Genomic DNA, 26,281 nt, shown 5'->3' on the forward strand with positions numbered 1-26,281 from the left:
AAAACATTAACTCCAACAATAGCTGGAAACGAAGCTCTTACAACCCTTAAGATAGAAGTTAAGGAAACAACTGTTGAACATGGAAAACTTCCTTCACCACAAATTACTGTTGAGAGTGGTGAAGTTACTTTCAGCATTATTCAAATGCAAATTACAGAAGATAAATTTATTGTTCCAGGATATGGAGTTATTGAATCCACAGCAAGAGCAATTCCAACATTATTCAACCGTCGTGATCCATTTATGATTCCAGTTAGTATGGCTAAGTCGTGTACTGAGGCACTGCGCGCCTCCGTACACCACTTAACCTTAAATATTTACAAAACCAGTAACGTATATTTTACAACACAAACGACAACACTAACTTAACCTTAAATATTTACAAACCGCCAACCACTAATGACTTCACTAATGTAAAAAATAAACGTTCTCACTTACAAAAGTATTGCAACTCCTCCCATTGCTGTGCTTCACATAACAGCTCATAATCTTCTGACTCACTTTCTTCTTCATATAGGTCAAAGTCACTGTCAAAATAAATGTTAGTAAGTTTTGACAAATGTAATGAAACACGTTTACCGTTTGTATCATATGCTTGTATAAACTTTCCATTCTTCATTCCTTCATAAACGCTCAAACTAACTTTACCCTTTCTCCCTCGTATCTGATAGAATGTATTTTCACGAGGAACGAAGAACAAATTCTTGAACTCATGACCGTTGTAGTTTGTTATCTCAATAGTTTTCGTCATTTATATAAAAATAAACTTAAAAAATAATGATATCACCACCCTCACACGTATGAAAACATAGCGCAAAAATAAATTTAGGGTAGAAGGGTAGATCTAACCTCATTTCTACCCTCATTTCTAACCTGTTGAATTCATTGCTTTATAACTCTCTTCCTTGGTTTCTTTTTAGTTGCTTTCTTTACGTCCGTCTCCAACTTGACTATCTTTCTTCTTCGTCCGTAATGATACCAATTACTTCCACCAGTCAATGGGTCAAATGGTCGTTCATAAGGGTTTCCATACATTCCATAAGGTCCGTATGGATAAACCGCTGGTGGAGAAGAAACATTTTCTTTAGTTCCATCGACTCTATTTAAATGCATTGTTTCACCTTTCATCTGGTCATTAAAGTCTTTTGCGTGTTTTGCAAACTCATCGTCCTTTCCTAAAGCATTTTCTGACTCAGTCGCAACCAAATTGGATGCTTTATTTATGAGCCCTATTTTATTTAATCTTAACTTCTTTGCAACCCAGCCTCCAATCTTTCCTTTATTTGCATCTAATGTCTTTGAAACCCTTCCTCCACTCATTTTATTTACTGCGTCATAAGCTCCAAGTGCTTTTGCTCCAAATGCTAATGCTTTTGTTCCCATTGCGCCTAAAGCTGCCCAAGCTACCATTTACACCATATTAAAATCATCTCTCTTCAATATTATCTCATAAAAGTTCTCGTTACTGGAAAAAGTCAATGAAACATAAGCGTTCTCACGGGCTTCGCCCTCACCGCTTTGCGGTCTATCTAACTTATTTCTTATATCATCTATACGCTTCAAAATGTCTGAACAATTGCTAACATCTTCTACAACAGTTATTTCATCATGAATGACCTTCAAGAACAAGCTCATTTAATATGCTATTAAAATCATCTCAATAATGAGTCCATCCTTTCCATCTTTAGGTAGCACAACATCTTTCATTGAAGAAGGTTCGACAAGTCTTATGTTAAACTTACTGACAAAGTTTGTTATACTATAATGCTTTGGCGGCGAATACATATAGTTTGAAAGACATAATATAGATTCTTCAGCAAATTCACTTATACTGGATTTTATAACAATGTTCTCACGAGACCAAATACCACCAATTGACAATCTTGTAAGCAATCCTGCTGAACCTTCAACTGTAAACGTCGATGGTAACATTCCACGAAGGTCATCTATTGACATCTTTGAGTCACTGAATTTAAAGATTTTCTTAAAGCAATCGTCATTATCTAACCATGCAATAGCTTTGAAGTTTTCATTCGAATATACATCTGCTTCATTAAATGTAAAACCTGACTTCTTTGCAGAGATGACTTTAAAATCTATTGAGTTTGTTTCAAAATTATATGCTATGGTAACTTCTGAAGGTAATGGATGTCCTTCCGCAGTAAGTTGTTCTCTCACTACCGTTTGAAGCTTTGTATTAAAAACTTTCATGTCATCTCCTGTATCTAAGTTCACATACACAGCAACAGGAAAACTATCTTGCTTCTTTGTTTCATCATTATATCTCAAAACATTAAAGTTCTTCAATAATATTGTTCTTCCTGCTGGAATACTTCGAACCTGTCTGATTTCAATAGCTTTCTCACCTCCTACATACTCTACCCAGTGTCTTGGATATTCATAAGTATACTGACTTTCTTGAATTTTGGTTGGTTTCATCATAACGTGTTCATAGTATATCTTTATACTCTTGTCAGTTAGACTCGGTGCTATGTTCTGAATATTTCTGACTTGCATTTTTAATGGAGATAAAATGAAGCATTTAATACATGACGTAGATGAAGACATGAATGAAACTACAGACAAACTTAACTCTTCTCTCATTCTTCCTTTCAGTAAGGACTATGAGTTCTGTTCAAATGGTGTTTATTTCTATTGTGGAAAGATGGGTTCAGGTAAGACATTTAATTTAATTCGTCATATACTCATAACAGAGCGTTTAGGAAACGACTCTTACTATGACCAAATCATTATATCAGCAACTTCAGACTCTATGGATTCAACAGCGAAAACATTCATGAGTAAAGTTCAAGCATCTGTCGTTAAAGTTCCAGATAGCGAACTCATTGAATTTCTTCAACGTTACATTCGACGTAAGAGAAAATATTATGCAATTGTAGAGTTCATACAGTCAGGAATGCAAAAGACTTCAGAAGAGATGGAAAGAATTATTGACAAACACCACTTACGTCAGTACTCAGGAGTTTACGATATGAAACGACTGACAAACTACATTCTATCAAAACTTTCAAAATACCCCTTCAAAAAGTATCCTTCAAACACTTTATTAGTTTGTGACGACTTCGCCGGAAAAGGTTTAGTGTCAAAACCAGACTCACCATTAGCTAACATCATTACTAAAGTCAGACATTACCATTTAACTGTAGCAATACTTATGCAAACATGGAGGTTTTTAGCTTTAAACATAAAACGTCTCATAACTGACTTCGTTATCTTTCAAGGTTTCTCACGTTATGACATTGAACTCATTTGGAAACAGTCAGGTATAACATTACCTTTTGAAGAAATTTGGGAAGCATATAAGTCTCTCATCTCTCCTCGTTCATACCTTGAGATTCATATCATGACTAATACCATTAAAGTCAAAAATATTCCATGGGAACGACCAACATTGTTTTAAAGTTTAACCTTCAATTGACTGATGGTAAACAAATTCCATGCATCTCTGTCGCCATTTCTGTTAATATTTTTGCTGTCATTCATATCATCCACTTCCCCATCCGTTAGCTTTTGAGGATATGCGTTAGAATAGCTGTTCTTAAATGAAGGCTTTTCACCTTTGAGAGCATAAACTCTATAACTTTCTGCATACTTTATGTTTGAACCTCCTGAGCCATCATTGACATAAATTTTTATAGGCTTCCACCCTTTGTTCATGTTCCTGCTTCTTCCCTTTGCTCTTTTGTTCAGTAGTTCTACATCTTTATACACAACTCCTGTCTCAGTGAATTCAACAATATTTTCATTCGTTAGCTTTACATTCAAACCCTTGTCGAGTATATTGTTCATTTCATACATATAAAAGGTTTTTATTCTATATGAAATGAGAAGCAAATCCATCTTAGCTGGTGCTGTTAATGTTCCAATTGAACCAACATCAAATGTTGACTCACGAACGACAAACAATATTGTCATAAAGAACTATAGTTCAGAGTGTTTGAAAGAAAAAGAACCAGAACTTAAGTCGGTGAATTTAAACACAGCTTCAAGTGCAAACGCTACATCAGATGTTAAGTTAGAGTATCCACCACTGGACCAAATTCTTTCAAGAGAAGCCAACGACAACCCTTACATAAATGTTCAAACAAATCCTTCAGATAACGTAGACCATTACCTTCTTCAGTTATACCAAACAATTTTACTCAAAGACGATAAGAAGCTTTTGACAAATCTTATAAGTAAGAACCAAATAATTCTAACAAAGGAGGACCTTGAAAATGTTATCTCACGAATAACAGGGAAACAATGTGTCATTGACTATCTCGACCCTGAAATCGAATGCTGTGGTCAAACTCCACTATTCATGAAAATAGGTAACATCCGCATCATTGAAACACCAGAAACTACAGGAGTTGAGTTTAAGTATAAATATTCGAACGAGTATACAAAACTATCTACTGACTATAAGCTTTGTTTGAAATATGTTTTAGTAAATTAAAGCAGTCAGGAGGGCTCTTTGAGCCCATCTTGGCGCTTTGCACCGTCAGTCAAAAAATTTCAAGTTAGCAATTTGTAATATCTATCCAAAACTTCTTCAACAGTATCGAACTCATCTTCATAATGCAAACCTAATCTTATTGACTTGGTGCAGTTTTCACTAACACAATATTTTTCTGTTCTCTTGACTGACATAACTAATTCATTTGTTTCATCAAACAGCAACAACCAAAGTTCATGACCTAATACATAACATTCATACTTTATATTTTTAGCTCTGAGTTCTCTTGTAAGCTGTTGCATTTAATATTTTCTAAAAAGTCAACTTCAACAGTCATTCGCACTGGTGCCTTCAGTTCTACAGGCTCACCCTGAAAGTCAACTAGTCTGAATTGCATGTCTTTCAAATTATGAGGACTAATGCGAACCCATTTACCTAAATGAGTTGCTATGACAGGAACGTTTGGAATGAACATTGAATTTACTTCATAACAGAAGGATTTATATTCTACTGAACCTTTACTATTAACTCCTGAAATACCTGTGACATTAGCTATTTTTGACTCAATGTACAAACAATTGCCATAACATACGTATGGAACAGATTTCATCTCAATCGTTTTGTCAACACTTTTCAAAGGAAATGTCATATGGTATGCTCCCAAAAGAAGTTGTACTCTATGACTCATTCTTGGTATCTTAAACTCTTTCGCATAACTGAACTTCAAAACTCCTGCAATAAGTTTAACATTCATTAAGTTTTCTTCGTTATCCTTGTTTATTGTAGTATTTATGAGAGCATTTAACACTCCAGCTAATGTTTCCATCTTATATTCTACATTATTGTGAAATCTTATTTCGTGCTTCTTTCCATCTATTTCAAACTCCATGAAATCTGTTTCGTCAGTTATAACGAATGAAGCAATAGTATTGAAGTCAACCATTCTGAATGCAAGCGCCTCATTCTGTAGACCTAAGTTTGTTTGTAGCTTTACTGTCCCGTATTCGTTTGGGTCTGTACTTTGCAAATAGAACAACATTTTATTCTCATTAAAATATGACTATTGCTGCATATGCGTATGAAACAAATGAAGCAAGAAGAGCACATGAACTAGTAAACGAAAACTCAACTTTAACCATTGAAGGCAATGATTTAGTCATTGACGATGGAAAAACTAAAAAAGTCATTGATTTCGATACTTTTAACACTTATGACCCATTCATTACAACAAGCAAGGTTCCCATCATAAATGATGGAACGGTGCAATATATAAATTCTACAGTAGATGCCTCATTAGTGAAAGTACTGAATGTTCTCATTGAATTGTTAAAGAGCTTTCGATTTGACGACAACATTAAATGCCTAAAGAATTTAGTCATGAATGAGAAACAAATTCTCGGCGTTGCTGGTAGCAGTAACGATGTACACCTTATGACATTAGAATATTATAACGAACATAAAGATGAACTGAAAGGAGAGAAGGGTGACACCGGACCACAAGGACCACAAGGAATACAAGGACCTCAAGGCGAAAACGGTTTGGATGGAAAGGATGGAAAGGATGGAAAAACTGCTAAATCATGGATATGGGACCTTATAAATACTGGTTTAACAGCTGCTTCATATGGAGTTCTTCAATACCAAATCGGAAAGATATGGGCAGTACTTGGTGAAGAAGCTTTAGATGACGTTAAAAATGCTTTGAACTTCATTTCAAATGGTTCGGATACTATTAAAACTTTATCTGGTTGGATGCAAGAAATAAGGAGTCAAATAGATACTGTAAGACGTATAGCAAACAATGCACGTACTGGATTGGATACTTTACGAGAAGCACAAAATACACTAAAGGAAGCAAATGATATTCTTGGCTCAGTATCAGACATGCATGAAGATTGGCTTAAAGGTATTGACAAATCTTTAAAAAATCACAGTCAGTCTATTGCTGACTACAAGAAAAGTATAGATTTTTTACATAGTGCTATGGACGTACATGATGGAAGCATAAGGAACTTACTTAATGCTAACAATAACTTACCAGGAACTATTAAAGCATTTATAAAGTCCTTTGTAAAACCTGGTGCTCTAACATTTAGGTCTTTGAGAGCAAGAGCATTGAAGTCAAGAGATGCAGAAACTCCAGAAGAACCACCAAAACCAACAGCTAATGAAATATTGTTCGAATATTTTCCAAGGTACTCTGTTCTCATTGCATACATTCAAGAAATACTTAAGAAAGCAGACTTGACTTTAGGAGATGATGAAAGTTCTGTATATCTTTCGTTCCAGTTTCAAATAGCAGAACTTTTGAGACAGATATGCTTAATGTATGACAACATCTCTGATTTCACAAGATATGATGACGACCATGATCCCGAACACGGTGAAGAAGAAGTTTTACAAACATCCATTAAGACAGGAAAGGTTTTAACTCAAAGTCTCATTATTGACACTAAAGATGGCGAAGTGGACGTTCTTCAAGAGCTGAAGAAAAATACTTCTTCGGGAGGTGGTGGTAGGCATGAACTTGAAATAAATGAGATAGAAGAGAAATTAGCCGAAAAAGCAGATAAAAACCACGTTCATTATATAACTTCAGACGAACAGATTATAACAGACTACCATGGATATTTAACACGAAGTGATGAAGCGAAGACAAAAAATGTTAATGAAAGAAGATATAAATACATTCGTGCTAAAGGTTATGACATAAGCTGTACTGTACAGTATGATGTAGCTAAAGCACCAGAAGCATTTGGTTATAACGATGAAATTTATGCCTCTACTTTCAATGTTAACGGTGTATTAGTTGAACCAAGATTTACATTGAGAGTTAAGGCAAAAATAACGTTTGAAGATGCTATTAAAAGTAAAGCTGACAAAGATGAACTCGAAGCAATGAACAAAGTTTTGAAATCTCATAAACACAACATCTCCGATATAAATGAACTTCAAGCTACATTAGACAGTAAAGCCGACAAGAACCATACACATAAATCCTTCACTACTGTTAGAGCAGACGACATAATATTGAACTTTGACCTTGGTTCAAGTGCACCATTAGAAAATCCAAGTACAAGCGTAAAAGATACTCTTAACAATTTAGATAAGAGTTGCAGGAATATCGAAGATCATGCCAGAAACTTTGAAGCATATGAACTACCAACAATGTTAGATAAGAAAGCAGACAAAACAGAGCTTCAAACATTAAAGACAGAAATACTTCAAACATTATATCCTATAGGCTCTATTTATACGTCAATGAATTCAACAAATCCAGAAACAGTTTTAGGTTTTGGTATGTGGAAGCAGATTGTAGATAAATTCTTATACTGTGCGAACTCTTCAAAGCAAACAGGAGGTTCGAAGAAAATTAAAGAAGCAAACCTTCCACCGCACACTCATACAGGAACTACAAACACAACAGGTAGTCATTCACATTCAATAACAAAAAGAGGTTATACAAATCTTGCAGCAGGTTTGGATAGACAGGGAATGCATAGATATGATATTTCAAGTGACCCAGTAGATTCAAGCACAGGTATTTTCTGTGGAACCACAGGAAATCATTCACACACTTTCACAACAAATCCAACAGGCTCGGGTGAAGATTATATGCCACCATTTGTGACTATATTCGCATGGTACCGCGTTCAATGAACGCGCTTGAGCCTGCTTTGCGGACTTACCGTCTTGAATAAAATCTTTAACTTTACATAAATGAGCTTGAAAGAAGTATTCGAACAACATCCATGGAGGTCATTTAAGAAGTTCAATGAAGCTGCAAAGAGTTGGGGATTTACTAACAGAGCTGAAGTGAAAAGGTTCTTTGACAAAAATGTTGTACATCAAACAAAAATAAACCCTTACGACTACTTTTTACCAATTTACTCCAACACTCCCTGACGCATACAATTTGACACTCTCATTCAAAGCAGAAAGGAGGACATAAACATTCCTCATCTTCATTAATGTTAACACTCGTAAAGCATATGCATATCCAATGAGGAACAAAGGAACTCGTGAAGTGTTAAGAGTTTTACAAAAGTTTGTAGCAGAACATAGCCCAAGTACTTTAACATCAGACCAAGACAGTGCATACCTCAGCAACGAAATCACAGAATTTCTCATTAAGCATAACATAACTCACTACACTACTGAAGACCATAACCATAACATACTCGGCATCATAAACCGCTTCATAAGGACTCTCAGAGATTTAAATCAAGAGCGAGACTTTACCGAAGAAACAATGAAACATTTTCTCGAAGTATATAATTCCTCAACACATTCTACAACAGGACATACAACAAATTCAATGACACAACAACAAGAAGAAAAGTATATACAAAAGAAACGAAGTCAAACACAAAATATCAGAAATTCAACACAATTTACCCTCATTCCTGGTACAAAAGTTCGTGTAGTTCTTGACGACAAACCGTTGACAAAGAAACGTTTAAGGTTAAGTCGAAATTATTATATCGTAGACTCTACGCAAGGTAATGGATATCTTATAAAAGCTGCTGACGACTCTATTGCGTTTTATCCTCGTCATAAATTAGTTGAAAGTAGTAATGGCAAACTTGCTGAAACCATTGACGAAGCAAAGCGAGGAGTGGTTATTGAAATACTTGACTATAACATAAACGATGACACTTATAAAGTAAGATATGAAGGAGGTGTTGAAGATGTTATACCATCTAAGAACTTGAGAGAGTCAAAGCCAACACATCTGGGACCATTAGAGCGGGAGTACTGGAAAGACAAAAATATGCCAGAAAGAATAAGAAAATTCTTCTAAACTTTTTCATTAGATGTAAATCAGACATGAACGAGAACAGTCATGATATCATTAATGGTACCATTTATTTTAACATAAAGACGCAAAGCGGCGAGGACGAAGTCCATGACCAAAATAATGTTTAGGGTAGATGGTTAGATCTACCCTCATTTCTACCCTCATTTCTACCCTCATTTTTTGTATTTGACGGGAATTAATTCTTGATTTCAGGGATTTTTTGACGAAGTGCAAATCTTCACTTCGTCAAAAATAACAGTTATCTACCCTCATTTCTACCTCATTTTTTGTATTTGACGGGAATTAATTCTTGATTTCAGGGATTTTTTGACGAAGTGCAAATCTTCACTTCGTCAAAAATAACAGTTATCTACCCTCATTTCTACCCTCATTTTTTGTATTTGACGGGAATTAATTCTTGATTTCAGGGATTTTTTGACGAAGTGCAAATCTTCACTTCGTCAAAAATAACAGTTATCTACCCTCATTTCTACTCAGCCGCTAAGCGGCGAGACCCAAAGGGTCTTGAATTTTCATGAATTTCCTTAAGATGAAAAAATAAAGTTAGTTTTATTTTTATTTATTTTTTTATTTTGTATAAAAGATATGATTTCAACATCGGCACAACAACAATTCAAACAACAGCACCACCAAATTCGTTAGTCATGAATCCAACATCTATGTTAGTAGAGATGAAAAGCTTTATTCCTTCTTCATATACTTTTGAAACAAAAATCCAGAAGATAAAGCAAGAACTTTTAACAAGTAATTTAGACTGTACCGCACAGGATGAAGAAAATGAAGAATATCTTTATGACATGCAGGACATTATTGACCATTTACCCAAATTGCCTGAAATCCAACAACAAAAGCTCACTATTCATGAATTCGATGAAATAGAAGTGAAACCAACTGACTCAGTAGAAATAAAGAAGTTCATACGTAAAGTAAATTATGAGTTTCTAGGATATCATTGCAACCATAAAGTTATGGACAAAGATTGCGACATGGTATATAAGAACATCTCTGACATATATAAATCCGAAGAATTTAAGACATACGACAACTTTGTTTCATTAGTTGCAGAATGTGTATGGCAGATAAGAGATAAAGATAGAAGAGGTAAGGTATGGAATGAACAGATAAAACCAACTGCTTTTGAGTTAAAGAAAACCATTGACGCCTTAGTTGTTCTAGCAGGTCAAATTTCAATGTATAACGCAAAAATGAATCCACAATGTTCTAAATGTAAAGCAGCAATGAGGAAATATAACTACTCCGTCAAAGAGATAGAACGTATGAGAAACGACTATGCTGACTTAAAGAAAGAAGTAGAGAAACCAGCAGAAGATAAAATGGACATGTTAGCATTTCTGAACAAAAACTATCCAACTGCTGACGATTTCCTATTATCTGACGTCAAGAAGAAGTATAAAGAAACCTTCGGCATTGTTAAAACATTCGATGTACTAAAAGAAGAAATAGAAGCTACAAAACTGTTTAGAATCTCACGAATTCATAACGTATATCATGTAAAATGTTTATAAAATAACTGGGGTAGAAATGAGGGTAGAAATGAGGTTAGATCTAACCATCTACCCTAAAATATATTTTTGCTGAATTCAACACAAAAATAATGAATTTCCTTAAGATAGAAAAAAATAAAGTTAGTTTTATTTTTTCTAACTTTTTATCTTGTATGTAAGAACAGAAATGTCAGTCGAAGCAAAAACATTCACTAACAAATCTAATGGCGAAACATTCACAAAAGGCACTTATAACGGTATTGAAGTCTTACGTAGAGACAATGATGGTTATATAAATGCAACAAAGATGGCAAGAGAAGCAGGAAAGTTAAACCATTTAAACAGATTTCTCAATAGTGCTAAAATGCAGGAAATTCTTGAGTTTTGGTTGAAAGAATACGGTGGAGCCAAAAGTGGCTCAACCTCAAAACAAGCATTTTATGAGCTTGCTAAGGGCGTTATAAATGAATTCAAAGGTATTTACATACATCCTGACCTCGTTCATTTTGTTGCTGAATGGTGCTCTGTAAACTATGCATTTTATGTCAAAGATATTATGGACTCCATAGACAAGAAAGTTCATGAGAAGTTAGATGAAGAAGAACTCGAAGATACAGTAGAGAATGCTAAACCTTTGTTCGAACAAGAAGTTGGAAAAATGTGCGAAAAACAATTAGAACATGAACGTGAGATATGTTATGGTTATAGAGATTCTCATACGAACTAGACCAATGGGAACAAGAAGATTTAAAGAGAGAATTTAGAGAATATGAACTCGCTAAGATAGCATTAGAAGCTGCAGAAAAGAAGTTAAAAATTTGGGGTCGTTTTGTACAAAAATATTGTGAGTAAATGAACTCATTATTTTTGCTGAATTCAGCACAAAATTCTGAGTAAAATGACATATGGCACGTGTCAAACCGTTGAGTTTTCACAAATTTTAAAAATTGCTGCGGAAAGTTCGTCAAAAAAGTGAAGGTTCCCGACGGTTTCAAACCGCCATACTTTACATGAAGATAGTTTACAATGTCAACTAAATATCATATACGATAGAAACGGTTATGTAAAGTTTACATTTTGTAAAGTTTTGTCCTGATTCAAGACAAGTCTTGTATTTTTTCAGAACAAGTCTTGTATTTTTTCAAGACAAATCTTGTCCTGATTCAGAACAAGACTTGCACTTTTTAGTCAGTTTTTCTTGTAAAGTTCTCAAATTTGAGAACAATTGTCCTGATTCAAGACAAGTCTTGTATTTTTTCAGAACAAGTCTTGTATTTTTTCAAGACAAATCTTGTCCTGATTCAAGACAAGTCTTGCACTTTTTCAGGAAATCCTATCGTCCAACTTTACAAATGTCACTTTTTCAACATGATTGCATTTTGGTCGGGGAACAACTTTCTCTCATTTTGTCACTTTTTCTATCGTCGTGTTTTGTCACTTTTCCCTCAGGGTGTGTGTCAGAAAATATCCAAAATCTTTATAGCCTCGTATCTCCTTCAATTCTTGACGGTTTGACATGTATGACACACCATTCAATTCAAAATTATGTGCTGAATCTTATGACCTTCATTTGTTCGTGACTTCTTTTCACATATGTAACCATGAATTTTTAACATTTCTTTAACACAGAAAAATAAAGTTAGTTTTTTATAAAATATTTTTTTTATCCGGAATATAAAGACAGATATGTCAACAACAGAGAACACAACAACTGCTATCGTTCATGAAGCCATTAATGAAGAATATGAATACATACAGTATAACAAACAATTGAGACTCATTCGTTCGGTCAAAGACGATATGTACCAAATGCAAAGTATAATGAACGCTCTTCTTTCTACAAAGCAAGCATATCATTGGTTTGAAAACCAACAGACAAAAGAACTTTTAGAAGAATTTCCTCATATGATTGCTTCCCTCGGAAAACCGAGGGAAAGATTCCGTACGAAAATCGCAAGAATTTGGCTCCTGGTTTGAAAGGTTATTATGTTCATAGACTTTTAGTAAATGCTGTAGCAATGTGGGCTTCACCTCGTTATGCTTGTTATATTTTCATGATGTTAGATGAACTATATAAAGCAGAACGTGAAGATATGGAAATGAAACTTCAAGCAAAAGATGAAGTCATTGAATCCAAAGACAAAAGCATACAGAAAAGAATACCACGTTCAGTACCAAAAGGAAAGGAAAAGAGTTATAAGTATATGATATATACTGAAGAGTTGGAGAAAGAAGAAGATAAAGATATGGTTATGTTACATTTAGTCAGAAGAAACAACAAAAGCTTTTACGACCTTGCTAAGATTTACAAATCTGACAGAAATTGGTTCTATCGTGAAAACTTACCGATTTCAATGACACCGAATGAGCAAATAAAAGAAATTGTCAAAAATACTCTTCCTCAAACACACTATGACATCAAAGGTTGCACAATACTTACATTCAAAGAAGACTTACCATTACTGAAGGAAAAAATAACAGAATATTTCGATAACTTCAAAGAGGAAGAATAAAAAAATCTAAGCTAATTTTATTTTTTTATAAAATTTTATCTCATATGAAAGAACATGAATTTAGAATATTCGGAACTCATGACAGAAGAAGAGAACGAACAACATGTAAAAGATTATGCAAAATTTCTGAAGGTATATAAAGCATTTAAACAATATCTAAATGCTTCTAAAGATTATGCAAAATTTCTGAAGGTATATAAAGCTTATGAAAAAGCGTATGAAAAGTTTATACATTGGGGAATTGTTGTAAAATATCGATATGAAGACTAACCAAAAACATTAACTTTTTGACGAAGTGAAGATTTGCACTTTGTCAAAATTTAATGAAAAACATTAACTTTTTGACGAAGTGAAGATTTGCACTTTGTCAAAATTTAATGAAAAACATTAACTTTTTGACGAAGTGAAGATTTGCACTTTGTCAAAATTTAATGAAAAACATTAACGTAAACATTAACGATAAAATTTATTTCCTGGACTGTTGTCAAAATGTCATGTTGTCATCATTTTTAAAAGAAGTTAAATAACCTGGTGACACATGGTGACGTGGTGACACCTTCAGTTCTTCAAAAATATATTTTTGCTTAAATAGCTTCAGGGTCTATTTCTTCAACCATTTCACTTTCTTCGTCAATGTCAATAGAAGCTTCTTCAACCTTTGGTAAGAACTTTTGTATGACATCTTTGTTCGTTATTGTCTTCAGAGATGAAGGATAATATTTCACATTTGTTTCACCCTTCTTATATTCTTTCTGTTCGGAAAGATTTAAAGCAATACTGAAGAAGTCAATGTTAGAGTTCTTTATGACAGTATAATGAGTATCTTTGACATTCACGAAGAAACTCTTTTGTTTCAAAACTACTGCTAACTCTTGTGAAGTATAACGTTTGCGGTCAATGACGATAGCTAATGGTCTGACATACTGACCAAACTTAGATTCTTTCACAAACTTCTTGTTAAAGATAACATTAACATTTGAAGCACCATTGAACTCATTCTTGATGGCAGTAGCGAGAGCATTGTATGAAAAGAACTTGCAATCTTGCATGTGTTTCATTAAAATAAAAATATTAAATTATTTTGAAAAATAACTTAAAAAAATCTAATCTAATTTTTTCAAAAAATATTTTTTTATTTCCTACTAAAGATGTATCGGAAGTTGTCTAAGTTAGAACACTCGGAAATAAAACAACTTCTTACAGAAGCTAATATAGATGTTGCAAAGCATTACGCACAAACAAAAAAGCACTCGCTGACATCCTCAATGACTACAATGGTGAATAATTATGATAGAATTCATGAGTTCATAAAGCCGCAACGCGGCGAGGACGAAGTCCATGCAAGAATTTCCTTTAAATGACGTTGCTATTGACTTATATCATAGACGTTCAATACCTCATGAAGTAAGAAGAGAAATGTTTGACATAACAAATGCAAACGTTGGTGAAACAAGAAGAAGAGACGACACACTGAAACAACAGAGAAGAGAGATGTTTAAAAGTGCTATAGAACAAGTTCGCAAAGCTAACGATGTCATTCGTTCCATTGACGACAAACCAAAAGAAGGTGAGAGATGGTTAAAGAAAGATGAAGAGAATAGGAAGAGAAATGTGAAGTCAGGCAATAGACTCATTGACTTTAACATCGAAGCTTTAGATGAACCAAACAGAGACTACTTACACAAACATTTTGGTAAGGTTTTCATGAGACTCTTAGAGAAAATTAAAATAAACTCACAACAGAGATGGATGGTATGTTATAAACTTGGTGGAAAGTATGAATGTTCTACGTTAAACCTCAATAATATTGGAACATTACTACATCAGCTCTTGAAGGAGAACTTTATATCAGAGATAGAAGCAAATGCTGCAGGTATTGTTGAAATGCACTATGACTTCTTCTTGACAAACATAAAGAATCTTACCGAAATAAAGATGTATGATTTAACAGAATATGAAGGCTTAACGATGTCAGATGTAAAGAAAGGCAAACCAAAAAAGAGACCATATAGAGATGAAAGCACACTGACAAATGACCAGAAAGCCATTTTGGAAGCTCTTAAGCAAACAGGAAACCCAGCACTTATAGAAAGCTTTTGGAAAGATAATGGTGAAAAGAAGTTTTATAAGAAGAGAAGCGGTCAGTTCTGGAAGTATCTTTGCACATTACCTATAAATCTTGAGCGCTACCAAATCTTCAATGAACTGAACAAAAGAACTGCAGCACTTATGACAGAAGACAATTGTTTCGTTTATGCTTGCATTCAGGCTGGAGTAGATGGAGAGACTATTGATCACATGAGAGAAGTCATTCGTGTTAGAGACTTTCCTCAAAGTAAAGTACAAGAAATTTCTGACGCAACAGGTATAGCATTTAATGTTACCATTGGTTACTTCAATGACTCAAGACATAATGAAATAAAGAGATACATACCAAAAGAATGTAAAACTATTCGAACTATTGACTTACTTCTTGTTGAAGACCACTACATGCTAAATGAAAGATTACCAATGACAACATATTTCGTCAGAAATTACAAAGAAATTCTCAAAGCTTGTGGTGGAATGAACATTGAGAAACAGATGAAGATTTATACAAAGAGAGAGAACAAATATGTAGTTCGTTATGATAGAACAACACCGTTATGGGATGTTATGAAAACATTGTGGGAGTGCAAATATTTTGAACCTATTTCTTATGGAGAACTTTTCACATATACGACTGACTTATATAAACAGAACTTGCACCATTTAAAGATTTGACATATGCTCCAAAGTATTGTGTACAACTGAAGAAGAAAGCCGAGTCAAAAGAAGTAAATAAAAATAAATGCAAGTTCATTCCTGAGCACGTTTTCTTTGCTGACTTTGAGTGTAGTACCGATGGCTTTCATAAAGCTTTTAACATCTGTTATGACAGTGAAGATGGTTCAGTGAGTGAAAGCATTTGGGGTCAGAACTGTGCAACAGAATTTTGGAACGACTTCCTGACAAGAGTTTAATATATTTCCATAACCTCAGTTATGATATAAACTTCATCTTAAGACACATGACAGAAGTGAAAGGAACTCCCATCATTAAAGGTTCACGAACAATGCAAATAACTGGCTTATATAAAGGAAGGGCAATTATTATAAAAGACTTTACAGTGTTATAAATAAGAAGCTTAAACTATTTCCTGCTATGTTTAACTTACAAACAGGACCGAAAGAAGTATTTCCATACAACTACTACAGCAGTGTTTTGTTAGCAAATGACAACAGAACTGGTGTCATTTCTGAAGCATGTAAGTTTATCCGGGATGCAGATACATTCATGAAAAACATAGATTCATCAAAGGTTGCAGAATAGATGAAAACCACTTCGACTTAGAAAAATATAGCACATTCTATTGCAAACAAGATGTAAGAATTTTAAGAGAAGGTTTTGTTAAGTTCCGCAATGACATATTGAAAGAGTTTGATTTAAACGTATATGACTACGTTAGTATTTGTTCTATTGCTAACAAATTGTTTGAGAACAGAGTGTACTTCCCGAATGGAAATTTATATGACCTCTCAAATAAACCAAGAGAATTTATTTCACGCTGTATTCAAGGTGGAAGATGTATGCTGTCAGATAACATGAAACAAAAGAGCGAAAAGAAACTCATTGCTGACTTCGACGCTGTTTCATTATATCCATCAGCTATAGCAAGACTTTATACTTTAGAAGGTATACCGAAAGTATTGAAGAAAGAAATGCTAAGCACAGAGTATCTCATGAGACATTTATTCGATGACGACCAAAAGGAACCCATTGGTGAAAAGTTTATGTCCGGCTTCTTTGTTCTCATTAAGATAACAGAGATTGGAATACATAGACACTTTCCTTTAATAGTTTGTGACCCTGAACTAAATCCAGAACTTAACGTTCCCAGAAGTTCAAACACTTGCTGTTTAATGTATGTTGACCATATAACATTACAAGACCTCATAAAATATCAAGGTGTCAAATGTGAAGTGTTGCAAGGATACTATTACGATGGAAACAGAGATATTAGAATAAGAGATGAAGTAAAGAAGTTGTTTGAGTTAAGGTTAAAGTATAAGAAAGAAGGAAATCCTTTGCAAGAAAATATAAAGCTCATTCTGAACAGTATTTATGGCAAAACTATTCTATCTCCTATTGAGTCAAAAATAACCATAGTAAATGACAAAGATGCTATAAGATATGCCATCAGAAACTACAACCATATAGTGAAGTTCGAAGGTTTGGACGGTTCAGATAAAACTATTTTCAAGCTAACGAAAAGCATTTGCAGACACTTTAACTTCTGTCCACTTGGTGTTAACATTCTATCTATGTCGAAGAGAATAATGTGTGAAGTATTCTGTACTGCTGAAGATATGGGACTTCAAATATTTTACCAGGACTGTGATAGCATGCATATTTTCAATGAAGACATACCAAAGCTTGCAGCAGAGTTTAAGAAGAGATACGGTAGAGAACTTATTGGTAAAACATTAGGTCAGTTCCATTCTGACTTCGCAGAAATAACACCTGGAAAACAAAGTTTAGCATACAAGTCAATATTTTGTGGAAAGAAGACTTACATAGACTTACTCACGAATGATTTAAATGAAGTTGCATTCCATGCACGTTGTAAAGGTGTAAAACAAGACGTTCTTGCTTTAACAGCTAATGAAATGTTTCCTGAAGCTATACAATGCTATTACAATGAAGATAAGAACATTCACATACCTGTTGGAACATATGACAAAGACTCTGAGTTCAGTTTAATGAAACTTTACAAAGCACTTTATGACGGTCAAGAGATTGGATTTGACTTATGTAAGTCATGTCAACCTTGCTTTGCTGAAAAGTTTAACTTCTCAATAACGACTAAAACAAGCTTTATTCGTAAGTTGAAGTTCTGAGGTCATTTATTTTTGTCAGCAATGAGGTCATTCGTGATAAAAATAAAACTAGCGTAGATTTTACAATACAGCAATTGTAGAGTTTAAGAGTTGTGCTTCAATGTAGAGACAGTCCTTATGGTCTGGAGGTAAGAACACTGGGCAGTTATGGTCATGAGTGGAGAACATGTCTATCCAAAACTCACGATTGAAGCCAGTTAATTTATAGTATTTAGGGTTAGGAAGTGGTGAAGTTCTTGTATGACCAATGAACTCATTTTCAACTCCCTTACTTAAGTTTGAATATAATATAGCTTGCTTTCTATCCCAAATGCCAGGTGTTACAATCTTTGAAAATTCATTTTTCCTCGGAAGCATTGCATTATAATTGAAAACATTTTTGAAATCATCATTGGGTTCAGAGATTTGAAATCTTATACGTAATGGATTTTCTTTTTTTTTAGCTACTTCATTGAATGGTGAATATATAACAAACTGACAGTCATGAGTTCCATCTTCATTTTCATTAAATTCATAATGAAAGTCTATAAGTTGTGGCTGACTACCTTCTTCTTTCAGTTGTGCAAGAAACTCACGTATAGGCTGTAAAGTTTGTACTTCAATGTTAAACTTTTTCTCGAACATTTCATTAAATGAAATCATACATTGCAACAATGTTGTATCGTCTTTAAAGTATTTGTATATGTGAATGTTTTGGGCACTTAAAGACTGTTCGTCATTTTCTATCTCGACTTGAAGTATAAAGTCAACCTTTCTGAAAGCACGTGTTATATACATAGATGTTATGCCAATGTACTTCTCTTCATTTATGTTCACAATCCAGTCTGTTGGAAACTTAAACGTTACTCTGTTCCCCTTTATTTTGACGTCAGGGTTTTCACTACTGAATGCAACAGTTAAAGGTATTTGTCTATACATTTAATTCGGATAAAAATAAACCATTTACTCTTTCTTTGCTTCAGCTTCTTTAGCTTTTGCTTCAGCTTCTTCTCTAGCTTTTTTCGCCAGTAGTCTTGGGTTCTTTTGTCTTCCAGCAGCTAATGCAGCAAGTTGTTTTTCACTAAGTTTTCTCTTTGGTCTCTCTGGCTTTTGTTCTTGTTTTTGTTCCTTCAGTTCGGATAAAATTTGCTCGCGAATTTCTTTCTTCAATGCTTCAACATCTATGACCCCTTGGGTCTTGTCCGTAGGGCTTGTCTGAGTCATTTGACTGCAGATAAAAAACAAAATTAAAACTTTAACCGATGTAAAATGAGCTTGTCAAAATCAGAGCGAGAGTCTATTATATTAAATGACGCCAGAGGAATACAACATCCTTTCTATTACGTAAGTCAGAGTAAAGATGGTAAAATATACGTAAGAAAAAGAAAGGTTCTATTAGCGAATGCAGAAAGCGACAACATTAAGGTGTATGGCAAGGGTGAAGTCCACGAAGCCCATATAAAACCTTCTATTCAAACTGAAAAGTCAATAGAACAAGAAGAAAAGAAGCCAGATGTACTTTCAATAACGAACCAAGAGCTTATTGCAAAGTTCGTGAATTTCATTGAAAAACAAAACGAGTCAAAGAACCCTGACCCACCAGTGAAAGAAGTTGAGACAAAAGAGAATGTACAGTTCATTGAAAATGTCAAGAAACAACTTCCACCACGAATGCCAAGAAGAAGAGTGAGAATAATGAAGTAAATAGATATTTTTATCCGAAGTAAATACATGCAGAACGAACAGTTAAACGAATTTACTCCAGCAGAGCATATTCATCAGATTCGCTCATATTTCGATATCATAGACAATGCAGTTCAAATTGGTGACACTAATAGAAAATATTTGACGCAAAGATTCCATCACAACCTGGAACTGCTAAAGATAACACATGGGTAACATTCAATCTCTCACCTCCTGGTGAAAATATGTTGGACCTTTACAATACATTCATTACGTATAAAATGGAAGGTCAATTTATTGTAGATAAAGAAATTGGTTCAGGTTCCGATAAAACAAACCCACCAGGATTTTGGATTGGTTTCGATGACGCTTTCTATGCAGTTGCTGGATATCAAATCCTTGCAAATGGTCGTATCGTATATTCTCAAGACAACGCAAGAGAAGAAGCATATATAACTTCAAACTCACAAACTACCGAACAAATAAAGAAAGTAGATGTTTTCTCAAAGACTCGACATGAAGATGTATGGAGTCATTCGGGAACATGCAGAACAGGACAAATTGTTAGTGGTCCAATTACAGCAGGAAAATCATTTGATTTTAAGCTTCGTTTAAGAATTCCTGTTAGAAGATTCCTTCCATTAGAAGCTATTCGATTTATTCCAGCTTTTGCAGGAAACATTCAGCTTAAAGTAAAGTTCAGTAGCGACGCCTTACAATGCACATCTATATCTGTAAATGATATCATTGCTTTCAATCCAACTCTTAAAGTTGCATTTGCTTCAGATTCAAATCCACCGACAAATAAATTTGTTCCATGGAATGAACCATTCACTATGATAACGAAGGCAATAGAAGCTAGTGGAACAGTTACTATTACAACTGTAACCCAGCAACTATTTCGAACAAAGATGGATTTTAATGAATGTTTCATTCATCCAAAGTCATTCTCTTTAGACCCTAACATTTATACAGAACTTGTAGAACATTATACAAACGAGGCTTTATGTTTTCCTGTTAAAGTTATGGATTGGATTCCTATGGACGGTTCATTCTCAAAGAATACAGATAGTTCAAGTGCAACATTTTACAGCAGCTTATACGCCTATTAATGTTAAAAGTATTTGGGCACTATTTAGAAGAAAGACAACTATTATGTTAATTTTGAGAACCCTAAGTTTAAATATCTTCAGCTTTCCATGGGAGCTTATGGAAATATGCCTGCAGAACCTGAAAATCATATGGACTGTATTTTATGAAATGGTTGCGAAACGCCTGCAATACAAACAATGATATGATTGGATTTAATGAAGAGTTATGAGGTCATTGGTGGATGATGGTAGTGTGGAACATAAATGGGATAGCTATGACAACGCACATTTCTTATGTGGTTTTCCAACTGAAGTGGACTTTTGCTTCCAGCAAGGTCAAACTCTTGTCAATAACATACAATTGTCTGTTAAAGGACCTATTGAACTAGCAACTGAAAACGTACCAAGCCACTTATTGGATTTATGAGGGATTGTTGCTTTGCAATACAAGTAAGACAGTCAGGCATACCAATAATAAGACTTGACGACTATAACTTAGCAACTGACGACAGTGAGGAATAAAGGATGAACGTTTATTTTTAAAGCTTATAAATGAGTTCTTCATCAAGCTCTCGTGAACCTTCACATCTATGAAACAAACTTTACCAAACGATTATGGAGCACCTATTGAATATTTCTTACGAGCTGCACAATGGCAAGCAGTCTCACCAAGGTTAGGTGTTCCACCAGCTCCTGTCAAAAATAGCATTTGGTCAAGTCCTTATATAAATATGGTCTCCCACTAGGTTTGCTAGCTACAGCAGGAGCAGTAATGATGTTGAAAAGAAACAAAGCAAATGTTGTAAATAATACTGAAGTAGCTGAAGTTAAACAAACTTCAACACCTTCACAAGCAAAACCTTCAATGACTCCTGAACCTATGGAAGTACAAACTCCTGTTCAAAAGTCAACTCCTAAACCGACTCCAACATTTAAACCAGAAATACTCCTCAAATAAATCGTAAAACTCCTGCGTTTCCTTACTGAAAAATAACGTTATTTTTATTTAATATTAAAATTTTTATTTGATTGAAATGACAAATAAAGTCACTGAAGCAATGAAACAAAAGTTTTTGGTAGAATACATTAAATCAGGAACTATTCCAGAAGGTTTTTACATTCATACTATGAAGGATGGTAGAGTTCAGTTTAGAAAGATAAAGCAACCATTAGATAAAGAAGGAATTTTGAGAAAGATTAAACTTCATGAGGACAACATTGCTGAACTTAAGAAGAAGCTAGAAGAGTTGGAGAAAGCAGACGACAGAGAGTTATAAAGCAATGAATTCAACAGGTTAGAAATGAGGGTAGAAATGAGGTTAGATCTACCCTTCTACCCTAAATTTATTTTTGCGCTATGTTTTCATACGTGTGAGGGTGGTGATATCATTATTTTTTAAGTTTATTTTTATATAAATGACGAAAACTATTGAGATAACAAACTACAACGGTCATGAGTTCAAGAATTTGTTCTTCGTTCCTCGTGAAAATACATTCTATCAGATACGAGGGAGAAAGGGTAAAGTTAGTTTGAGCGTTTATGAAGGAATGAAGAATGGAAAGTTTATACAAGCATATGATACAAACGGTAAACGTGTTTCATTACATTTGTCAAAACTTACTAACATTTATTTTGACAGTGACTTTGACCTATATGAAGAAAAAAGTGAGTCAGAAGATTATGAGCTGTTATGTGAAGCACAGCAATGGGAGGAGTTGCAATACTTTTGTAAGTGAGAACGTTTATTTTTTACATTAGTGAAGTCATTAGTGGTTGGCGGTTTGTAAATATTTAAGGTTAAGTTAGTGTTGTCGTTTGTGTTGTAAAATATACGTTACTGGTTTTGTAAATATTTAAGGTTAAGTGGTGTACGGAGGCGCGCAGTGACTCAGTACACGACTTAGCCATACTAACTATTCCAGCACAACAAATTGATGTCAGAACATTAAATAATGGAAGTGTTACTAACAATGGTATCGTCTCTGACTTTACATATGCTTTGCATAATGTCACTGATATTGTTACTGTATTTCCAACGAGACAATCACAACGAACAGTATTTAGAAACCCAATGGTTAGAAACTTCCAAATCACAATTGATGGTCGCAACTTCCCTGATAATGCAATGAGTACTGTTGGAGATATCTTCTTTACACGTATGCTACAAGCTAGTGATTTAGATGGTGTTAATGAATGTACAGAAGAATATGAAGATAGCTTAACACGAGAAAGAAGTACTTCAGAGAAAATGCTTGCACCGTGGAAAGATCAAACATCCTTTATTTGTACCATACCTGTTATGAGGGATGGTGGAAGTGTCTTCTTTGATGGTTTAGAAACAAAGAATAACCAAGTCAGTATTAGATTACAAGCAAATCCAATTCATACTAAAAGAGAGGCTGATGTATACTGTTCTGTTCAAGATGTTGCACCACCTCAGATGTGGTTTACAAGGACAACTTACTGGACTTGGTGTCCTGAAGATGGTTTGAAATACCATGCAACAGGAACTCCGGCTAAATATGCTTCACCAGCGGATAATGTTTAAAAAAAATTAAATGTTTATTTTTGTTTCTTAAGGAAATTGAGGGGAAAATAATCGTCATTTTTCAGTTTTTTAATGGCACGCACGAAGATGTTGGCAGAACTACAGAAGAAGAGAGAGCAGGAACAACGCGAGAAAGAGGAAGAACAAAGGAGAAGAGAGCTGGAGCAATGGTGGTCAGAGCAAGAGGAAGAAGAGGAAGAAGATCAGGATCAGAATCTGCAAACACCGATGGAACAAGGAACTACAGCACCAATGATACAAGAAGAGAATGTACAAAAGCAACTGGAACAAGCAAGATCAAATCTCAATCGAGTCACTGAGGAATTGAAGAGAAGCCAGACCCATCTTCAGGAAACCCAAAGAGAAAACATTGCACTCTACGAAAAGATGAAAGTCCTGCTCAACGATCCAGAGATCAAAAGAAGAACTCAGGAACAAATCAAGAAAGACGAGGAAGAAGAAAGGCGACTTAAAGAAGAAGAACTAGAAGCGACGAAGAAAGAAGCTCAAATGCTCAGATCTGAACTAATCGCCAAAGACAATGAAATCAAGAAGATTATGAGGGAACTCGAGGAAGCAAATGCTCTCACAACATCAGGAAAAAAGAAGTATGACTTTTGGATCTCGGACAAAGGACAAAAGATCATCGCAGAGCTGAAATATTACGAAAACCATCAGGTTCCAGTCCCATATTGGAAATACAGAAAGATGGTTTGTGAACTCTACCCAGAAGAAGAACAAATGCAGTTTGAATTTCCCGAAGATGCCCTTTTAAGGTATTGCTTCACGAATTTGATCAATACATGGCAACACTCAAGAAGATGCGGGAATGAAACCAGTGCCGAAATCATTTTGCAAGACCTTCAGAGAATCATTTCCAGCCAACTCTGGAGTGAACAATATAACGTTGACCACATATTCCATTAAAAACTTCGACTAAAAACTTAATTTTATTAATTTATACACTTTTTTCATCGTTAATTTTCTTAACAAATTAATCAAATTTCATGAGTTTTGCTTTAGAAAATTGATGATAATTAAGTGAATTTCATTAGCAAAACTCATGAATTTCATGTATTTTCCTTTGAAAACAAAAACGTGCACGTGTGATTTTCAGCCATTTTTCAGCAAACCTATGTAAAGAAATGGTCAAAAAATTCATAAGGCTTCGTGCAAGTTGCTTTAAAAAACTCATGAGGGTGTCAAAAAATGGTCAAAAACTCACAAAATCATGTATTTTAGGGGGTTTTCTTCATTAATGTTCGTTAGTTTTTAAAGAAAACAAAAACGTGCACAAAACCCGCATACTATACTACTAGTATAAATTAGATAATGAATCTCCAATTTGCAAATATTTTGTCACTTTTTTGGTTTGAAATTTTTATGACTGAGGATGAAGAAGAGAATTGTATGATATGCATGGGTCCTTTAGCGACGGAAGGCGAGCATAGAGTCTGTTCTCTTAAATGCGGACATATTTTTGGTTATAAATGCATTGTTGAATGGCTAAATACCAAAAGCACATGTCCTGCATGTAATTCACCTGCAACAGTAGAATCTATCATTCCTTTATATTGGAGAGGTGGCAAAGTTATAAAAAATTCGGAATTAATAATGCTCACACAAGAAAATGAAAAATTAAAAGCAGAAAATGCCGAAATAATTCAATCATTAAGTTCGAATCAGACTTCTCAATACTCTCAAGCAAGCTATTTTCCATCATATCCTACAATTTTAATGACCAAAGAAATAAATGACGGATTACGTCTATCATTTACGAAATCTCGAATAGTAGTCACAGAAAAAGTCAATGACAATTATGGAATTTCATATACAGAATGGCAAAAGCCAAAATGGAATTTTATTCCATTATGCAAACTAATAATACGTGACATATCAGTTAATAAGAGTCCTATTGAGAAATCCTTAACAGTTTCGCATGAAGGATCCTTTTCAGTTGTTAATTTAAACGAAAATTCCATAATTACAACGAATACATTGCCAGAAACACCATGGTGCTGTTGTTGGATAAATGAGGATAAGGCAGCTATTGGCGCAGCACATGGCACAATTTTTGTTGTAAATACAAGAACTGGAGATATAATCTCAAAAAAATCAACTGGACCCGAGAATCCTCAGTTCCAATCCATAATACCAACATCTACTTATTCTGTGATAGCTTTGAACTGCCGAAATGCTTTTACGTTTAATATTGAAACTTCTATGTTTATTCCAAATCCAATAAGCTTTGACCATGAATATATTAAGATGAGTAATGATAATTTAATCGCTATATCATTGAAAAACAAAAAATGCACTTTATGTGATATTAAATTTCAAACTTTGAGGAGTTTGAGATGGTTTCCCATAGGGGAAATTAAAACCAGAGCTAGACCAGCTATTGGCACTAGAAATAAATCAGTTTACATTGCGATTCCAAAACCAAATTTTGATTTCTCAATAAGAGAGATTCATGATATAGATAAAGATTTATACGGATCATTCAGTGAAAGATATACTACTTTTGAGAAAAATGGATCAATTTTAGATCTTGATTTTTCTCCAGGGCCAGATTTTTTATTTGCTGCTATGTCATCATCGCTTTTGATTGTTTTGTCTTTACCTGTTCAATAATAATAAATTGTTTGTATTGTTTATAATGAAACATTTCGTATTTACAATGAATTTATAATCGTTTTAATTTTTTAAAGGCGACATCAAATATAACCTATAATCTAGCAGAAGTTTCACTTTAAAAATG

The 26,281-nt window shown here is 34.2% G+C and overlaps 18 protein-coding genes and 3 pseudogenes across 21 annotated transcripts, besides 1 other annotated feature; 15 read left to right on the top strand and 6 right to left on the bottom strand.

The window, feature by feature from the left end:
* The first annotated feature begins 316 nt into the window (after nt 1-316).
* Nucleotides 317-22,822: a mobile genetic element.
* On the bottom strand, nt 1,636-1,956 carry TVAGG3_0882900 (uncharacterized protein; the record flags this gene model as incomplete). Its single annotated transcript, XM_051250495.1, has 1 exon — nt 1,636-1,956. The coding sequence occupies one exon, from the start codon at nt 1,954-1,956 to the stop codon at nt 1,636-1,638; it is 321 nt and encodes a 106-aa protein (XP_051085970.1).
* Nucleotides 2,210-2,404, top strand: TVAGG3_0882910 (uncharacterized protein; the record flags this gene model as incomplete). The annotated part of the gene is made up of 1 exon (XM_051250496.1): nt 2,210-2,404. The coding sequence occupies one exon, from the start codon at nt 2,210-2,212 to the stop codon at nt 2,402-2,404; it is 195 nt and encodes a 64-aa protein (XP_051085971.1).
* On the top strand, nt 2,567-3,324 carry TVAGG3_0882920 (protein of unknown function, DUF4106 family; the record flags this gene model as incomplete). The annotated part of the gene is made up of 1 exon (XM_051250497.1): nt 2,567-3,324. A coding segment is annotated over one exon (758 nt), but the record flags the coding sequence as incomplete, so codon positions are not given.
* Nucleotides 3,418-3,819, bottom strand: TVAGG3_0882930 (uncharacterized protein; the record flags this gene model as incomplete). Its single annotated transcript, XM_051250498.1, has 1 exon — nt 3,418-3,819. One exon carries the CDS (start codon nt 3,817-3,819, stop codon nt 3,418-3,420), a length of 402 nt encoding a protein of 133 aa, XP_051085973.1.
* On the top strand, nt 3,845-4,459 carry TVAGG3_0882940 (uncharacterized protein; the record flags this gene model as incomplete). The annotated part of the gene is made up of 1 exon (XM_051250499.1): nt 3,845-4,459. One exon carries the CDS (start codon nt 3,845-3,847, stop codon nt 4,457-4,459), a length of 615 nt encoding a protein of 204 aa, XP_051085974.1.
* On the bottom strand, nt 4,722-5,498 carry TVAGG3_0882950 (uncharacterized protein; the record flags this gene model as incomplete). The annotated part of the gene is made up of 1 exon (XM_051250500.1): nt 4,722-5,498. The coding sequence occupies one exon, from the start codon at nt 5,496-5,498 to the stop codon at nt 4,722-4,724; it is 777 nt and encodes a 258-aa protein (XP_051085975.1).
* On the top strand, nt 6,785-7,976 carry TVAGG3_0882960 (keratin-associated protein family; the record flags this gene model as incomplete). The annotated part of the gene is made up of 1 exon (XM_051250501.1): nt 6,785-7,976. A coding segment is annotated over one exon (1,192 nt), but the record flags the coding sequence as incomplete, so codon positions are not given.
* TVAGG3_0882970 (integrase core domain containing protein family) lies at nt 8,463-8,933 on the top strand (the record flags this gene model as incomplete). Its single annotated transcript, XM_051250502.1, has 1 exon — nt 8,463-8,933. A coding segment is annotated over one exon (471 nt), but the record flags the coding sequence as incomplete, so codon positions are not given.
* Nucleotides 10,250-10,807, top strand: TVAGG3_0882980 (organellar and viral DNA polymerase type B; the record flags this gene model as incomplete). Its single annotated transcript, XM_051250503.1, has 1 exon — nt 10,250-10,807. The coding sequence occupies one exon, from the start codon at nt 10,250-10,252 to the stop codon at nt 10,805-10,807; it is 558 nt and encodes a 185-aa protein (XP_051085978.1).
* TVAGG3_0882990 lies at nt 10,974-11,638 on the top strand (annotated as a pseudogene). Its single transcript has one exon. A coding segment is annotated over exon 1 (665 nt).
* TVAGG3_0883000 lies at nt 12,473-13,299 on the top strand (annotated as a pseudogene). The gene has a single exon. A coding segment is annotated over exon 1 (827 nt).
* Nucleotides 13,884-14,357, bottom strand: TVAGG3_0883010 (uncharacterized protein; the record flags this gene model as incomplete). The annotated part of the gene is made up of 1 exon (XM_051250504.1): nt 13,884-14,357. One exon carries the CDS (start codon nt 14,355-14,357, stop codon nt 13,884-13,886), a length of 474 nt encoding a protein of 157 aa, XP_051085979.1.
* TVAGG3_0883020 lies at nt 14,448-16,916 on the top strand (annotated as a pseudogene). The gene has a single exon. A coding segment is annotated over exon 1 (2,469 nt).
* On the top strand, nt 17,241-18,218 carry TVAGG3_0883030 (organellar and viral DNA polymerase type B; the record flags this gene model as incomplete). Its single annotated transcript, XM_001293608.1, has 1 exon — nt 17,241-18,218. The coding sequence occupies one exon, from the start codon at nt 17,241-17,243 to the stop codon at nt 18,216-18,218; it is 978 nt and encodes a 325-aa protein (XP_001293609.1).
* On the bottom strand, nt 18,279-18,842 carry TVAGG3_0883040 (uncharacterized protein; the record flags this gene model as incomplete). The annotated part of the gene is made up of 1 exon (XM_001293607.1): nt 18,279-18,842. The coding sequence occupies one exon, from the start codon at nt 18,840-18,842 to the stop codon at nt 18,279-18,281; it is 564 nt and encodes a 187-aa protein (XP_001293608.1).
* On the bottom strand, nt 19,161-19,421 carry TVAGG3_0883050 (uncharacterized protein; the record flags this gene model as incomplete). The annotated part of the gene is made up of 1 exon (XM_051250505.1): nt 19,161-19,421. One exon carries the CDS (start codon nt 19,419-19,421, stop codon nt 19,161-19,163), a length of 261 nt encoding a protein of 86 aa, XP_051085980.1.
* Nucleotides 19,467-19,901, top strand: TVAGG3_0883060 (uncharacterized protein; the record flags this gene model as incomplete). Its single annotated transcript, XM_051250506.1, has 1 exon — nt 19,467-19,901. The coding sequence occupies one exon, from the start codon at nt 19,467-19,469 to the stop codon at nt 19,899-19,901; it is 435 nt and encodes a 144-aa protein (XP_051085981.1).
* On the top strand, nt 22,388-22,708 carry TVAGG3_0883070 (uncharacterized protein; the record flags this gene model as incomplete). The annotated part of the gene is made up of 1 exon (XM_051250507.1): nt 22,388-22,708. The coding sequence occupies one exon, from the start codon at nt 22,388-22,390 to the stop codon at nt 22,706-22,708; it is 321 nt and encodes a 106-aa protein (XP_051085982.1).
* A 221-nt stretch (nt 22,823-23,043) lies between the features above and the next one.
* TVAGG3_0883080 (uncharacterized protein) lies at nt 23,044-23,520 on the top strand (the record flags this gene model as incomplete). The annotated part of the gene is made up of 1 exon (XM_051250508.1): nt 23,044-23,520. One exon carries the CDS (start codon nt 23,044-23,046, stop codon nt 23,518-23,520), a length of 477 nt encoding a protein of 158 aa, XP_051085983.1.
* Nucleotides 23,521-23,592: 72 nt separating this feature from the next.
* TVAGG3_0883090 (uncharacterized protein) lies at nt 23,593-24,449 on the top strand (the record flags this gene model as incomplete). Its single annotated transcript, XM_001316633.2, has 1 exon — nt 23,593-24,447. One exon carries the CDS (start codon nt 23,593-23,595, stop codon nt 24,445-24,447), a length of 855 nt encoding a protein of 284 aa, XP_001316668.1.
* Nucleotides 24,450-24,903: 454 nt separating this feature from the next.
* On the top strand, nt 24,904-26,176 carry TVAGG3_0883100 (MDM2/MDM4 family protein binding; the record flags this gene model as incomplete). Its single annotated transcript, XM_001316632.1, has 1 exon — nt 24,904-26,154. One exon carries the CDS (start codon nt 24,904-24,906, stop codon nt 26,152-26,154), a length of 1,251 nt encoding a protein of 416 aa, XP_001316667.1.
* Between the last annotated feature and the right edge of the window lie 105 nt (nt 26,177-26,281).

The sequence above is a fragment of the Trichomonas vaginalis genome, chromosome VI, assembly GCF_026262505.1.
Source record: "Trichomonas vaginalis G3 chromosome VI, whole genome shotgun sequence".
In the NCBI taxonomy this organism is placed as follows: Eukaryota; Parabasalia; order Trichomonadida; family Trichomonadidae; genus Trichomonas; species Trichomonas vaginalis.